We start from the raw sequence: 15,605 nt of genomic DNA, 5'->3' as shown, positions 1-15,605 counted from the left end.
ACTCATTGTGACCCCCTGGACCAGAGCACGCCAGGCACTCCTGTCTTCCACTGCCCCCCGCAGTTTGGTCAAACTCATGCTGGTAGCTTAAAGAACACTGTCCCACCATCTCGTCCTCTGTCGTCCCCTTCTCCTTGTGCCCTCCATCTTTCCCAGCATCAGGGTCTTTTCCAGGGAGTCTTCTCTTCTCATGAGGTGGCCAAAGTATTGGAGCCTCAGCTTCAGGATCTGTCCTTCCAGTGAGCACTCAGGGCTGATTTCCTTCAGAATGGAGAGGTTTGATCTTCTTTCAGTCCTTGCAGCATACACCTTTAGGCACCAGGCAAAAATGTGTTTTTTTCAAACCAGGCCTTTGGCTGATCCTATTTACATTCTATGCCCTTTTAAAATGTGGGGTTTTGTTGGGGGGGGGGTAATTGGGTTGTCGTTTTTATTTGTATTAGGTAGTTTGTGGTTTTATAACTTGATTTTATTCTGTGAACTGCCCTGAGATGGTAATAGTAATAGTAACAGTACAGTCATACCTCGAGTTGCGTTTGCTTCACATTGCGTTTTTTCAGGTTATGAACGAGGCAAATGAAAGTGTTTACTTTCGGGTTTGCCGCTTCGCGCATGCGCAGGAGTGCTCTATCACGTCACGCGCAGAAGCGGCACTCTACTTACGGACTTTCCGGGCTGCGAACGGCACCCTGGAACGGATCACCTCCGTAAGTAGAGGTACGGCTGTAATAGTAATAGTAATAATTGCTCCATCTAACCCAGTGCTGGATGCACTGATTCATAGTGGTTCTCCAAAATGTAATTGGGAAGTCTCTTTAGCCCTGCCAAAGTTGCTGGATTTGCAAGCTAGAGTTTGGACTTGGGCATTCTGCAGGCGAAAGGCTGGGCTGGATGAATCCCTAGCCGGAATTAAGATTGCCGGAAGAAATATCAACAACCTCAGATATGCAGATGACACCACCTTGATGGCAGAAAGTGAGGAGGAATTAAAGAACCTTTTAATGAGGGTGAAAGAGGAGAGCGCAAAATATGGTCTGAAGCTCAACATCAAAAAAACGAAGATCATGGCCACTGGGCCCATCACCTCCTGGCAAATAGATGGGGAAGAAATGGAGGCAGTGAGAGATTTTACTTTCTTGGGCTCCATGATCAGTGCAGATGGTGACAGCAATCACGAAATTAAAAGACGCCTGCTCCTTGGGAGAAAGGCGATGGCAAACCTAGACAACATCTTAAAAAGCAGAGACATCACCTTGCCAACAAAGGTCCGTATAGTAAAAGCCATGGTTTTCCCAGTAGTGATGTATGGAAGTGAGAGCTGGACCATAAAGAAGGCTGATCGCCGAAGAATTGATGCTTTTGAATTATGGTGCTGGAGGAGACTCTTGAGAGTCCCATGGACTGCAAGAAGATCAAACCTCTCCATTCTGAAGGAAATCAGCCCTGAGTGCTCACTGGAAGGACAGATCGTGAAGCTGAGGCTCCAATACTTTGGCCACCTCATGAGAAGAGAAGACTCCCTGGAAAAGACCCTGATGTTGGGAAAGATGGAGGGCACAAGGAGAAGGGGACGACAGAGAATGAGATGGTTGGATGGTGTTCTTGAAGCTACCAGCATGAGTTTGATCAAACTGCGGGAGGCAGTGGAGGACAGAAGTGCCTGGCGTGCTCTGGTCCATGGGGTCACGAAGAGTCGGACACGACTAAACGACTAAACAACAACATTCTGCAGGCAAGAAGCACTTTCCCTCATTGCTCAGGGACAGAGCATTGGCTTTACATACAGAAAGCCGCTGGCTGAGTCCTCAGCATTTGCCGGTAGGACCAGGAAAGACTCCCAGTCTGAAACCCTGATGAGCTGTTGCCAGTCAGAGTAGGCAATTGAGTTCAACAGCTTATTGGTCCGATTTGGTGGAAGGGACGCAGGTGGCGCTGTGGGTTAAACGACAGAGCCTAGGGCTTGCGGATCAGAAGGTTGGCGGTTTAAATCCCCGCGATGGGGTGAGCTCCTGTTGCTCGGTCCCTGCTCCTGCCAACCTAGCAGTTCGAAAGCACGTCAAAGTGCAAGTAGATAAATAGGTACCGCTCCAGCGGGAAGATAAACAGCATTTCCCTGCGCTGCTCTGGTTCACCAGAAGCGGCTTAGTCATGCTGGTCACATGACCCGGAAGCTATACGCCGGCTCCCTTGGCCAGTAAAGCGAGATGTGCACTGCAACCCCAGAGTCAGTCACGACTGGACCTAATGGTCAGGGGTCCCTTTACCTTTAGCCTTTCCTCATCTGATGCCCTCCAGACATTGATGGACTACAGTTCCCATCAGTCCAAGCTGGCGCAGCTGTGCTGGCTCCAGCAGAGGGGAGCTGAAGCCCAAGATACCTGGAGGGGGTCAGATTGGTGTAAACTGGTTCAAAAGGAGGCAGTGCAGAGGGGAAAGGACCCCACGTCATCTTTGCAGGACCTGACGTGATGCACCTCCAAGTTTCAGCGCTGCTCACAATAACAGCCCAAAATGGTACCGCAGCAAACGGCTTTGAAGAGTAAGTTCTGGTGGCAGCAAGTTCTGGCTTTTCTCAATTTTCAACCTGGAAATCTTCGGCTTTCTGCAGGCAGGAATGATTGCAGGTGGGGATATTGAACACAAACATGTGAACAGAACAGAACCCCACAATGGAGAAGGCTGGTGCAGCGATGGTTGTGTGACTGAGTTTAAAGGAACCATCCACAACTTCCTCCGTTAGTATTGATGTTCGTGGCCAAGCCGAGTAAAGGGACATCTGTAACAGCATTAGAACTTTATTTTAAAAGTGTTTGTGTGTGTGTGTGTGTGTGTGTGTGTACAACCATAGGAAGTTTTGAAGTACTCTTCTGATGCGATTTGCAGACATACGATGATGCCAAACGCTTCTTGCTTGCCATTCTGAAATCTTTCACAAATGGACTAAATCCCCCCTTTTTTGCAGAATGATTTGTAATACTGGTGAGCAGAACCACTGTTTTTTTAAAAAACAACAACAACAACAACACACCAGCAATGCTGGCACTTAAGATTCAGAGGTATCAGAGAGGTATGTTTGGAATCCACATCACAGCTCGCAAAAATGGCAGCTGTACAGCCAGCGCCTTCCTTCTCCGGTGTCCACCGAACGCTTTGTGCCTCTGCCATGGCCAGCGAAGAGAGCGATGCAAGGGAACAAAGCAGGCGTTTTCCCAGAATGCTTTGGGAAAGCTTGGCATGGCTCTCCCTCGCTCCTTTATCACAATAATACTGAGCTTGTATGTATTCACACACCCCCCAAAAAAACCCCATAAAAAACTACAGCGCTATAAATCAGGCAGTACTTATTGGGCCTGCAGACCTTCAAAAAGGTTTGCAGGAAGATCCTTGCGGCTTGAAGTGTTAAGTGCAGGCCTGAGAGAAAAGACCTTTTGTAAGATGCACTAAAAACCACAGGCCAGTCATCTCCTTGGGGGCGAGCCAAGAGGGATGGTTTGGTCCCAATAGTATGACCAGTGTGCGTCTTTGCCGCGACAAACTGCCCTCACGTGCATACGCTGTGACTCAAAATGTTTTATTTGTATTTTACCCAGCCTCAAGGCATGAAAATCACAGGTACAGTGGTGCCCCGCAAGACGAATGCCTCGCAAGACGGAAAACTCGCTAGACGAAAGGGTTTTCCGTTTTGGAGGTGCTTTGCAAAACGAATCTCCTATGGGCTTGCTTCGCAAGACGAAAATGTCTTGCGAGTTCCTGCGGGGTTTTTTCCTCCCCCCCTTTTTCTAAGCCGCTAAGCCGCTTATCAGCTGATCCGATAAGCCGCTAAAAGCCGCTAATAGCGCTAATTCATCAATGGGCTTGCTTTGCAAGACGAAAAAGCCGCTAGACGAAGAGAATCACAGAACGGATTCCGTCTTGTGAGGCACCACTGTATGCTAAGCCCCAGCTGCTCCCCTCCCATCATCTTGTTTGCCCTACAGAAAGGAGAAGGGATCCAGTTCTAAACCAGAGGGAGCGAGAGGTGATTGAGAGATGCTCCATGGCATACTAAATCTGCCTTGCTGGCAACTCCTTATAAAGATGCACATGTACCAAAAAAAAATTAGGAAACTTCCCTAAAGTATTTCCGACAGGTATTTTCTGTTTAAAGCAGAAACAGAAAAGTTCCATGCCACTTCTGAGAAAGGGAAGGAGTTAAAACATTGCCTGAGAATGTATGGGTTGTATTAAGCACATTGGATTTGGCTCACAGTTTGTGTAGACATGATTCTAGAGTTAATAAAATGAAGACTGCATGTTGTCTTGCTACGTTCTGAACATGGTCTTATGAATGGGGAAAAGAGGCCATGCTAACAGTTTCATGGGGCTTTTAGATCTCACCAGAAAGAACTAAGTCAAAGTGTAGTCAGTTGTATTCCCTTAGGAGCATTGTGAAAACTGTGAGGATACGACACAGATTTAAGTCAGTTACTGGAGGGTTCAGCACCGCTCTCCATCTATACACGCTGCTAACATGTGTGTGTCACGATTCTTTTAACACCCACGTAACATGCACAAGTCGTCTGTGCAAAGCTTTCCCCATCATGGCATCTGCAAAGAAGGGAAAAGGTTCCGCTGCTGAACTTCAGTGCATCAAGCCGCTGTCAAAGCTTCAGGAACTCTTTGTGGGATGTAATTCATTGATACAGTCAAATGCAACACTCCTTATTTCCCTAGGGTGGGTTGCTGATATTTTGCTGCCATGCTGCTCTCCTGCAGCCATTTCGTTATCTTAATGTAGTCTTGCTGTCTGCTGGCTCTCAGCCAGCAACACATGAGTTCAGCCTCCATATGAGACAAACCCAGACTTCGTTATGTAATTTTTAAGCAAAGCCTGCATTTCAGGGATCAAACCGTGAACTGAAATGTGAGTAAACTTTTTGTTACTTTACTCAGAAGGACTCTTGTGTCTTTATTCTTTTGAGGGGGATTAAAGGGGACACCAGGAAATAATCTCAACTAAGAGATTCAAACGAATCTGCAAACCAGCTTCCAGCTATATTGCAGGGAATCTGCTCTGCTACATCACTTACTAGTGTGAGTGAAGGACGGATAATACTTATCCAATATATCCTTTCCTACTGTCTTTAACATTCCCACACTCTTCCAGGGGGGAAAGGGAGTGGGGCAACCCTGCAAGCTGTCACCTGTCCCACAGGTACACTAAGCCTCATCACTATGTTTCATCAGGATCATGCTGCAGAGATGTGCACAAGCCTATCAGCGGAAGGAAAAGGAGGCAGCGAGACGGGGGCCGCTGGTGGCAACTGGGAGCAAGGAAAGGCATGGCGAGAAAGGAAAGGGAAAAGAGAAAGGAAGAGCAAGGAGACTTGCTCAGATGAACAGAGATGCCAGCCATAGAATGAGAGCTCTGCCTTAGGAACATCAGGGGCAGACGATTCCTGATGCTTTCCCAAGTTTCCTCAAGCAAAACTTTACATCTGTGGCGGTTGTCATTTTGAGAGAGCACAAAGCGGTTTTAAGGAACGCCCATCTACAAAAAGCCTCTGTTCCCTTCTCTCCACTGGGTAACCGTAAGGTGTCAGGTTGCAGCACGGGCAAAGGAATCCACTTTGGATGTTCTGAAATACAAGTCATTCTTTTTGAACCAGTGCTGAAAATGTATTTATTTGCTTTTATTTATTTAATTCATTCAGAAGACAGCAAGTCAGAAAGACTGGCCACGTGGCGTTCCGATGAACAGGCAATAGGAAGTGCTTTTGCAGAATCTAAATTTCTGGAGGCTGTTTATTTTACACGGAAGAAGAAAAGAGGACAAATGGAAAGGACCAATTTAAGGTACACCTGGACATTTTTCTACCAAGAGCTCTCTCTCTCTCTCTCTAGCCCCCTCCCCAATCCGGCCCCCACCCCACCCTCAGAAAAAGCCGCCACTATGCTCTCTAGGAGGCCAAGTCCCAGCAAACACTTGGGTTTTGCTTCTTCCGCGCTCTCAGCTGAAGTGGCGGCCGAGGCGAGCGGATCTGTAGTCAAGGCGGAGCTGTACAAAGGAATGGAGGATGTTCTTGTCCAGAATAGCAAGCTGCTCTCCTGAGCAGACCTGCTTCAAGTTATCCGGAGCGACAACAAGGAGGTTGCAAAGGGAGTGGAGCGTGTCAAAAAGCTGCAGTACCAGTGCAATCTGTAGCAATGGGGGGAAAGCAAAGCACAATCAATTTAAATATACCACAGGCCTAGAGATTATAGCGGTACCTCAGTTTTCAAACGCCTCCGTAATCGAACGTCTTGGAACTCGGACATCGAAAACCCGGAAGTAAATGCCTTGGTTTTTGAACGCATCTCAGAAGTCAAACAGGAAACACGGCTTCCGATTTGAGTTTTCTGTATTGAGCAGGCATAGGCAAACTAAGCCCTCCAGATGTTTTGGGACTACAACTCCCATCATCCCTATCTAACAGGATCAGTGGTCAAGGATTGTGGGAGTTGTAGTCTCAAAACATCTGGAGGGCCGAGTTTGCCTATGGCCTGGTATTGAGGCTTCCATTTTGAGGCTTCCGCTTTCAGTTTTTGAACGTTTCAGAACTCGAACGGACTTCCGGAACGGATTACATTCAAAAACTGAGGTACCACTGTATTAGCAAAACATTATTTGCATAATGCACCCAATGCGCAGATATTTTTCTCACCTTTGTTCATGAACGCAACAAACCTTTTGAGGCTGACAGTTTGACTATTCCCATTTTACGGTAAATCCCGTTTTAACATTAGGCCACCCAGTCAAATACAAGGGAAAGGTGCTGCATCTCAAACTGCGTTGGGCATGCCTACTGGCCACATACCTTGAACTCTTTGGCACATTTCCGGTATTCAGCCACATCGCAGATTGCCAACATGCCACCCATGCAGCTGTAGGAATATTGTTGCAGGTGCTCATAGATGAGTCGGTGGAAGCGAACTCCAAACTCCGTCAGAACACCGTCCACGTTCTTGCCATCCATAGAATTCCTGATCTTTTCCACTTGCTTTCTGACATAGATGCAGACTTTGGCACAGGCCTGGAAAGTAAGCAGGAAAGTTAGGAGGAGAAAAAGAAAAGGGCTCTGTCAGGCTTGACAGCCACTCAGGGTGGAAATTGTGTGTGTGTGTTGGGTTTCTGAACTGACGACTGGGGAAAGGTGACACCTCACATACTGTGTTCATACAACATTTTTCAACTGAATAAAGAACGGACACTTCACTCTTTCGCAAACTTCTCAGCTGCCCTCTTGGAAGAAAATGAGTTCAATACTTTTAGATGGCATTCGTGGGATGTGAAACTCCCAGGAACTGCAGCAAAATACAGGTTGCATTCTTGTGCCCACTTATCTGAGAGTAAACCCCATTTAACTCAATGGGATTCACTCATAAGGAAAAATTTCTAGAATTGGCTTGTAGTCCCTGCTTATCACTGTATTACACTTGTTTAAAGTGAAAAAAATATTGGTGATGTGGCCGTTATTTGAAGTGACTAATGTACAAGAATCATACTTGTGATTTAATCATTTTTTCCAGTCTGTCTGACAAGTAGTTCTGAGTAACCCAGAAGTTTGCATGCAGAGAGAGATGCTGATGCAACAAAAAGGTTCACTACATCTATTTCATGCCTCTTATTTTAAAAAGCATTCAAATATCCCAGTGGAAGTACCTGAAAGTAAATTCCACTGATGTTACTCAAACGGTAATATTAAGTAAGCCGCAGTAGTGGTCTTGATGTGCACCCATCTCTCTCTCTCTCTCTCTCTCTCTCAGGCACTCACACTTCAGATAAATAAATAGAATAACAGAATCGTAGTGCTGGAAGGGACTCCAAGGGTCATCTAGTCCAACCCCCTGCAATGCTGGAATATCAACCAAAGCATCCCTGACAGACGGCCATCCAACCTCTGCTTAGAAACCTCCAAGGAAGGAGAGACCACAACCTCCCGAGGGAGACCGTTCCACTGTCAAACAGCTCTTACTATCAGAAAGTTCGTCCTGATGTCTAGTCAGAATCTCTCGTAACTTGAATCCATGTGCTACAATTATCCCAATACTTTGGCTGCTACTAAAGCCAGTCAAGGTTCTGGAGTTACACTGTCCTTATACAGTGGTACCTCGGGTTAAGTACTTAATTCGTTCCAGAGGTCCATTCTGAACCTGAAACTGTTCTTAACCTGAAGCACCACTTTAGCTAATGGGGCCTCCCGCTGCTGCTGTGCCGCTGCTGCGCGATTTCTGTTCTCATTCTGAAGCAAAGTTCTTAACCCGAGGTAATATTTCTGAGTTAGCGGAGTCCGTAACCTGAAACGTATGTAACCTGAAGCGTATGTAACACGAGATACCACTGTATTATGTAAAGCCTTCAAATGTGGTCGCAAAAGGTGCAGCGCTATTAAAATAAGTTCCCTGGTAATTTAGGCATCATCCATTTTGAGCATTTTGCTCCATGTGCAACATTTGGATTTCTTCATACACTGTGGCTCTGCTGGTGGCAACCACAGAGATCTGGGAGCCTGAAGGGCACAGTAAGGAATGTATTCATTTTTACTCTGTGCTTTTTGAACGTGGCACACTTCAGCTGGGGTGCTGGGAGCTACTCCGCAGGGTGGGAGGGTGGGTTTGGCTGCTGGTGCGGTATAAATGCTAAATTGCAGTCATCAATACAGCGTAGCTTAGTACATAAGAGGATACAGCCTTATTGCAGGGGGCTGGGCTAAACTATCTGCCAGCCTCACCCCACTCTATGCTTCCACATTCTTATGATTTCTATACAGCACAACAGGACACCAATGACTAAAAACGCTGAGCATTTAGGAAGCGCTATTGTTCTCGCCCAGGCTGAAATCGCACAATGGAAATGCATCAGAATTCCTAGAAGAGTGAAGAAAACTTGACTATTAAGGGAGGCGCATGTGTGATAAAATGCATATGCTGAGCAGAGTCAGCAGGGAAGAACGCCAGCGGCAGTCCAATTACTTGCCGTGTCACTTGTCATTGACTAATCTATATATAGTTACTCACATTAGTGTACTGAATCAGAACATTGTTCTCATCTTCTGGTTTGAAATCAGTCTTCCTTTGTTCCGCCGCCAAGATGTGCTTCATCTGCCCAATCATGCAATTCAGCGTCCTTCAAAGTTAAAATACCAGGTGGCTGTTTTAAAGTTAGCGTTTTGAGCCCCGCAAAGCCCAAGCCAACACGATCCTCTTCTCAAAGCGACCGCTAACTTGCGGTGAAGTGTGCCGTCGCAGGCCTATTCCCCTGGGCTTCCAGAAATGGTGGGCCGCTAAAGAGCAGCAGAGGCGATTTAAAACTTCGCTCTTAAAATTGGAGATTAACACGCACGTTATTTATATAACACCATCTCGATACTCTGCACTTCACAAAGCAGCAGCATGGCTGTCCCTTCCTCCAAGGGACTTGCAATCAGAACTAGGCACTGGGATGGAGGGATGGCTAGACACAGGTCCACAATTCTCCCCACCCCTAAATTTTCATTATTTGCCGGAATAATGAACTGTCCCAAACCACGAACAGTTGATGCAAAAGGGGAAACTGAGTGATGGTCTAGAAAGGTGATGGAGCCTTCACTTGCCTGTCAATGCCCATGTCCAGCTTCACCTCCATTTGTTCTGTGACGTCCTTTTTCTTCTGAAGACATTCGGAGAGCTTGGGGGAAGAGCTGTAATAAAAGGAGGGAGGGGAAGTTGTTAGCTACCATTCTCTGCCACACACACATCGACTCCAAGTGAAGGAATGGGTTTCCCAAACCCAAAACTGACTGTGCAGGCAGTTTGAAACTGCACCAAAATCCCTATTTTTCCTTAGCTAACATGCTTTAACTTGAGCTCTTGAGCCGAAACCCAGCTGTATAAACAAGTGCTCAGAGCCCTCTCCTTTATCAGTTTGCGATGGCAAGTATGGCCTTGACTGTACCAGTAGAACAGGGAAGACACGTCTGTGCCTTATCTTATATCCTGACTACAAAAGACACACAGACCTAGTCTGGGAATAGCGCCAGAGGGTGTTCTTGGAGATGGTGACCTCTTGCTCCAAGATAAGAGTAGGAACAGGAAGATCCTTTTATGGTCAGAAGTACAGGAAGGAATACCCTTTTATGGTGAAGAGTGCTGGAGCAGGAACATCTGTGATGTCCACCTGCATGTACAAGCTGACGTGGCTGGATTCCTGGGGAAGGGGGGAGAGGGTGCCTGGAGGATATATATAATGCATGTAATCTCTCATTTCTTTGGACTTGCTGTGGACTGACCACGCAAGTGCCTTTCTGCTGTTCCGGAGAGCAGAAATAAAGAACTCTTTCTCTGAACCAACCCTCGGTGTCATTTGACTTCCTTCTTCCTGTCCGGGAGCAACGCAGAGCCAATCGGTGAGCTCCAATAAGGCTACACAAGCACCCTCGGTCCCAGGGCACTTGAATCTGCAAGGGTTTCCCAGTTTGTCCACCCTGTCATTTTCGCCTCTCGTGAAAGTGGCCTCCTAGTCGCAGTTACGTGTGGAACAAGCTACATGGGAGGGAGAACCTGGCCGTGCAACTGTTGGGGGTGCAGTGTGGAGGCAAGTATGGAAAAGTATTACATATGCAGAAGAATATCCAAAGAGCCCAGCTGGATCAGATAAAAGGGAGCCCACCTCTTTCTTGCAGTGACCAACCAGGTGTCTATGGGAAGCCCAGCAGAAGACCTGAGAGCCAAAGGCCTCTCCTATTGCTGTTCCCCAGTGACTGTCATTCAGAGTTAGCCCACAGCCATCATGTCTAATAGCCACTGATGCCTTTTATCACTCATGTAATGCCATTCTTGGGCTTCGGTAGCCAACAGAATACTGAAAATCTTGCAAACTAAGTTAACTAACTTAATTTGGAAAAAATGCAAAAGAAGGTTTTTAAACCTCCAGAGGATTACATGGAAATATGTCATCTCTCAGAAGTCAGTATGGCGGCTTCCAGTAGGTCAGGGTGCAAGAAATCCCAGTGTCTGCCTCCATGTCCTCCTTCAGAAGTCCCAGAAGCCTCTATTTCTTTCCTTCAAATCCAGTTCCAATGCTTCCTACTTCAGCCTCTGCGATAAATCAGGCCTTGCATGTGAATGGGCATAATAATCACATGGCAACAGCCTGGAGATTATTAATGGAGAATCTAGGCTGCAGAAAGAGCAACCAAACTATTGTCTCCTACTGCATCTTTGCCCTGCTGGAGCTTGTGGACTGCTTATTCTGGAGCTTTTATGTGGCCCCCAGACAGGAGATGATTCTAGCATAACACTTTTTGCCCCTACGAAGCAACATTTATGAGTCAGAATGCAAACTCTATATGGCTTCTTGGCCTGAAGACACAACAGGTAACCTACCTAACCAATGGCATCAGATGATCATTGAACTGCTTGTCAAAGAGGTGAAAAATGGTATTAGCCTGGTTCACGACATCCAGGAAGTAAAGATTTGCAGTCTTGGCATCTGGAGAAGGAATTCCTAGAGGCAAGCAAATAATGAAACCAGTAAAAACTTTTGAATGAGTCTAAGGAAACAATCCATCCTACAAGCATCAGGAATCCTGAGAACCAGTTAGCAGAATCGCAAGAGATAACAAGGACACTGACTTTAAGCTGTATGAAGGTTAAGTGTTTGATATTTTCATTTCTTTAAAAGCTGAAAATGGGACCACTCCAATCTATTTCATCAGAGTTGCTTCTAAATTATATACACATCAGCCATTTTAAGAATGGTGTTTACATTACATTTTGTTTCTTTGTTTACGATGCTGTTTTGTTTGGAGCCTAAACTGCTAGGGCAAGTTACATCAGAATACTGCAGCCTTGAACTAAATGAACTTTTAAGTAGTTTCCAAAAATGTATTGTTTCAAAGAAGGGTCACATATTTTAGCTACGTTACAGTGCAATATTTAATGGGAATAAAGGCAGTATTGCACTTACCAGCCAACCCAATTTCCAGAGCGTAATCAATGTGCTCGATGCATAAGAACTCCACGAGCAAAGAGAAAATTCTGAAGGCGTTTTTCGGCAGATCTGAAGGGTCAGAAAGCTTTAAAAGTGGAAAGAGCTTGTTAGGACCTTTCTGGCACTGAGATGTGAAAAATTATATGCAAACTATTTTAAACACAGACCACTTTGCACGGATTCATGCAAAGACCAACCAAAACCACGTAATTATGAAGAGCAACTTGCAGGTGACAAGTTTTTGTTGGCCATCCTAAGGACTAGGGCTGGGCGATATCTGGTTTTCAACATCCTGATATATCACCAGCTAAGCATCACTATGTGTGAAATAAGGATGGAGCTATGCAGAGGCACAGGCTGACTTCACAGTTTTTCCCACATCGTGATTTTTGCTGGCGCCTGTTCTTGTGATCTGCTGCCCCCTGCAGGAGGCAGGGAGAGCTGAGCCAGCAGAGTAAACAGCGGCTGCGGGAATCGAGAGAAGCATTGGCCGGCTCCATGTCTTTTCCCACACTGTGATTTTTGCATAGCGTACACACATATCATGATTTGCCATATACTGCCAGGTCAAAAATTATGGTATCACGATATGGACTTCAAACCTGTTTTGGACGATATATCGCCCAACCTTACTAAGGACCCCTACCTTTATTTCCTGAAAAGGAAGTTCTGAAAATGAAGGGGTGGGGTACTGAGGGCCACTGCCTTGTAAGCAAGATGCCAATTGTGGGTGGGGCCAGTAGCAGGCAGAGCAATGATTGGAAAACGCTGCCCTTGTATAGTGCAATAGGTTTTTTGCACAGGTCTCTCTCTGTTCCCCTTTCAGACAAGCAGGAGGCGTGATCAGAGTTCAAGGACACATTCCAGACAGGTAAAAATGCTGAAGGAAGGTGTGAAGGAAGTCTGGGTGAGATGAGAGCTCCCTGGGCTGGATATAGAGGCCTGGGAGGCTGCATTCTGCCCTGGGCCCACGGTTCCCCACTCCTGTGCATCCGCCTTCTGGGCCCCTCGAGGCTCCTTGCATCTTTCACGACACGAAACAACCCTTCCTGCTGCTCCTCTTGCCCTTCTTGCCCTCTCTCCAGACTCCAGTGCTATCGTCCTTTCCCCCCAACAACTTCTGAAAATGCTGTTGGAAGCTGGGTGAAATGGAGGAGAGCAACCAAACACGGAAGTGAGCCTGGCAATCTGGACTGAAGGCACATCTATAATACCAAGGGAAGTTGGGGCGGGAAAAACACTATCGTACTGCAAAAGGGAATCCAGAAGGGGGAACTATGGTCTTGCAGCTCCCGTCAATTTCACTCTAGTCCCAACAGCAAAACTTTATTAATGAATATACTCAGAGATGCCTGAAAGTCAAGAGAGAGGGTGTTGTTGAATCTCTGCTGGAACAGCACCCCGAAGCATGTCACCAGCAGCATTAAATAATAATAATAATTATTATTATTATTATTATTATTATTATTATTATTATTATTATTATTTATTATTACATTTAAATACCACCCTATACCCACAGGTAAATGCCCAGCTACTAGTTGAAGCTCCTCCAGATTATCTCAGGGACTGAGCTGGGATATAGGGGCTCAGGAAGAAACACTTATTTCATGCATCTATATGCCACTTTTCCACTAAAAAAAAAGTTTTCAAAAATAGCATAAGAACTAGGATATTTTTTTAAAAAAAACTATTAGAAGATCTAAAAACAGTAAAATGGGAACACACACTCAGAAAATGTTTGTGTCCACAGAGCAACACTCACAGTGTATTCCGATAAACCATTAGAGATAGCCTAAAATAATTCTATTAATAAGTGTACACACCCTGTGGCACCTTTCAAAGGCTTGCTTAGTTTCTTGCAAAAGATTAACCACCACATCCTGGGACAGGAACGTTTCGCCGTGGGTGTCAATACTGGGTCCCAAGGGCAGGTTTGTCCGCTGCCGTATTCGCTCTTTGAATTCTTGAATGCTAGAAAGAGATGCACCAAGCAGGAACCATTAATCCCAGTGAAGTCTGGTTATGCAAACCGGGGTTAACCTTTCAGCCACATAAAGAACAATGCTAGACATTTTAAATAAAGAATGCAAATTCCTCAGATTTTTGAAGGAAAAACAACAAATGCCACACCATTGATATGAAAGAATCGGAGACAGGCAACTCATATGAAGAAAGTTAAAGCTGGTACAGCAGAGGCAAGCCTGCCTGTGGGATGCAGAACCATTTATTTTTTGTCCTGCCATTTTGTCCTGTTTTGCAGTGTTTCAAAACCAGCAAAGCCCGTTGGACCAGGAATAATAATAGGGCAAAAGGTATGCATGTGTCCACCGCAGGGAATGCCTTCTCCCTCGTGCTGCCTCCAACACTCTCTTAAAAGCTACTGCTTATGCCAGGTTAGCACAGCCAGGAAACAGAGAGGTGGTCTTGGTGGCTATTAGCTACAGCAAGGAAACAACCTTCTGCTGGAGTATATCACTATGGGCTGGACAAAATCCTTCAGGCATCCACAGGCAACGCGTATATTGTAAACCTATGGGGTATACATGGTATACAGCTGGCAATTTCTCCTGCCAACCTAGCAGTTTGAAAGCACACCAGTGTGAGTAGATATATAGGTACCACTGCGGCAGGAAGGTAAACTGTGTTGCCATGTGCTCTGGTTTCTGTCTCCGTTTATTTCACACAACAAACATACCTGCAAAGTTTTTAGCTTGGTTTTGTGACTGCATTATTAAGACATGCAAGCAACCATTACAGCAGATAGCAAACAAAATGATAAATGTGTGCCTAAAAGGTAAAGGTAAAGGGATTCCTGACTATTAGGTCCAGTCGTGACCGACTCTGGGGTTGTGGCGCTCATCTCGCTTTATTGGCTGAGGGAGCCGGCGTACAGCTTCCGGGTCATGTGGCCGGCATGACTAAGCCGCTTCTGGCAAACCAGAGCAGCTCACGGAAATGCTGTTTACCTTCCCGCCGGAGCGGTACCTATTTATCTACCTGCACTTTGAAGTGCTTTCAAACTGCTAGGTTGGCAGGAGCAGGGACCGAGCAACGGGAGTTCACCCCGTCGTGGGGATTCGAACCGCCGACCTTCTGATCAGCAAGCCCTAGGCTCTGTGGTTTAACCCACAGCACCACCCGCATCCCTAATGTGTGCATACCCAGTATCTTAAACAAAAGACTTGTCCTTAATGCGGATTTGAGAATACTGCAAACTTAAAATCAAGAAAGAAAGAAAGAAAGAAAGAAAGAAAGAAAGAAAGAAAGAAAGAAAGAAGCACAGTAAACAAGAATGGAAGCCAAACCTTACCCTCCACTTCCAATGGCTCTCTTTTGGTGGTTTTTCGATTCATAATAGCGCTGCAAAATCATGGAGCTCCTGCTTCTCAAATAACCAATTTCCACCTCGATGTAATTCTCCAAGTAGGAAACGAAGATGGATTTGATAAGCTTAGACAAGAAAGTCTGCTTATCAGTGCCCAAGTTAAACTCCATCAATTTGCTCGAAAGATTAGTAGTCCTTTATGTTAAGGAAGGGAGAGAGGAGAGGGAGCAAGAAGGAAAGAAGGAATGCATTAGCAGGAGGTAACATTAAGGTATAAAGTATTTGCAG

The 15,605-nt window shown here is 45.8% G+C and overlaps 1 protein-coding gene and 1 long non-coding RNA gene across 2 annotated transcripts in view; both read right to left on the bottom strand.

Moving 5' to 3' along the window:
- Positions 1-15,605, bottom strand: part of LOC310712983 — a 342,189-nt gene that overhangs the window by 208,834 nt on the left and 117,750 nt on the right. The gene's annotated exons all lie outside the window — the stretch shown is intronic.
- Positions 5,649-15,605, bottom strand: part of EXOC5 (exocyst complex component 5) — a 31,838-nt gene continuing 21,881 nt past the window's right edge. The window contains exons 11-18 of the mRNA XM_083515076.1: positions 15,303-15,512; positions 13,816-13,963; positions 11,966-12,074; positions 11,383-11,503; positions 9,612-9,698; positions 9,037-9,145; positions 6,837-7,052; positions 5,649-6,178 (exon numbers count right to left, since the gene is read on the bottom strand). Of these exons, the coding sequence (XP_083371202.1) occupies positions 5,990-6,178; positions 6,837-7,052; positions 9,037-9,145; positions 9,612-9,698; positions 11,383-11,503; positions 11,966-12,074; positions 13,816-13,963; positions 15,303-15,512 (1,189 nt within the window). The 3' untranslated portion in view covers positions 5,649-5,989. The remainder of the gene's footprint in view (positions 6,179-6,836; positions 7,053-9,036; positions 9,146-9,611; positions 9,699-11,382; positions 11,504-11,965; positions 12,075-13,815; positions 13,964-15,302; positions 15,513-15,605) is intronic.

This window comes from Podarcis liolepis (assembly GCF_965112155.1).
Source record: "Podarcis liolepis genome assembly, chromosome: 1".
NCBI lineage: Eukaryota > Metazoa > Chordata > Lepidosauria > Squamata > Lacertidae > Podarcis > Podarcis liolepis.
Note: the sequence above shows the minus strand (reverse complement) of the source record. Positions and strands in the feature narration are given on the sequence as shown.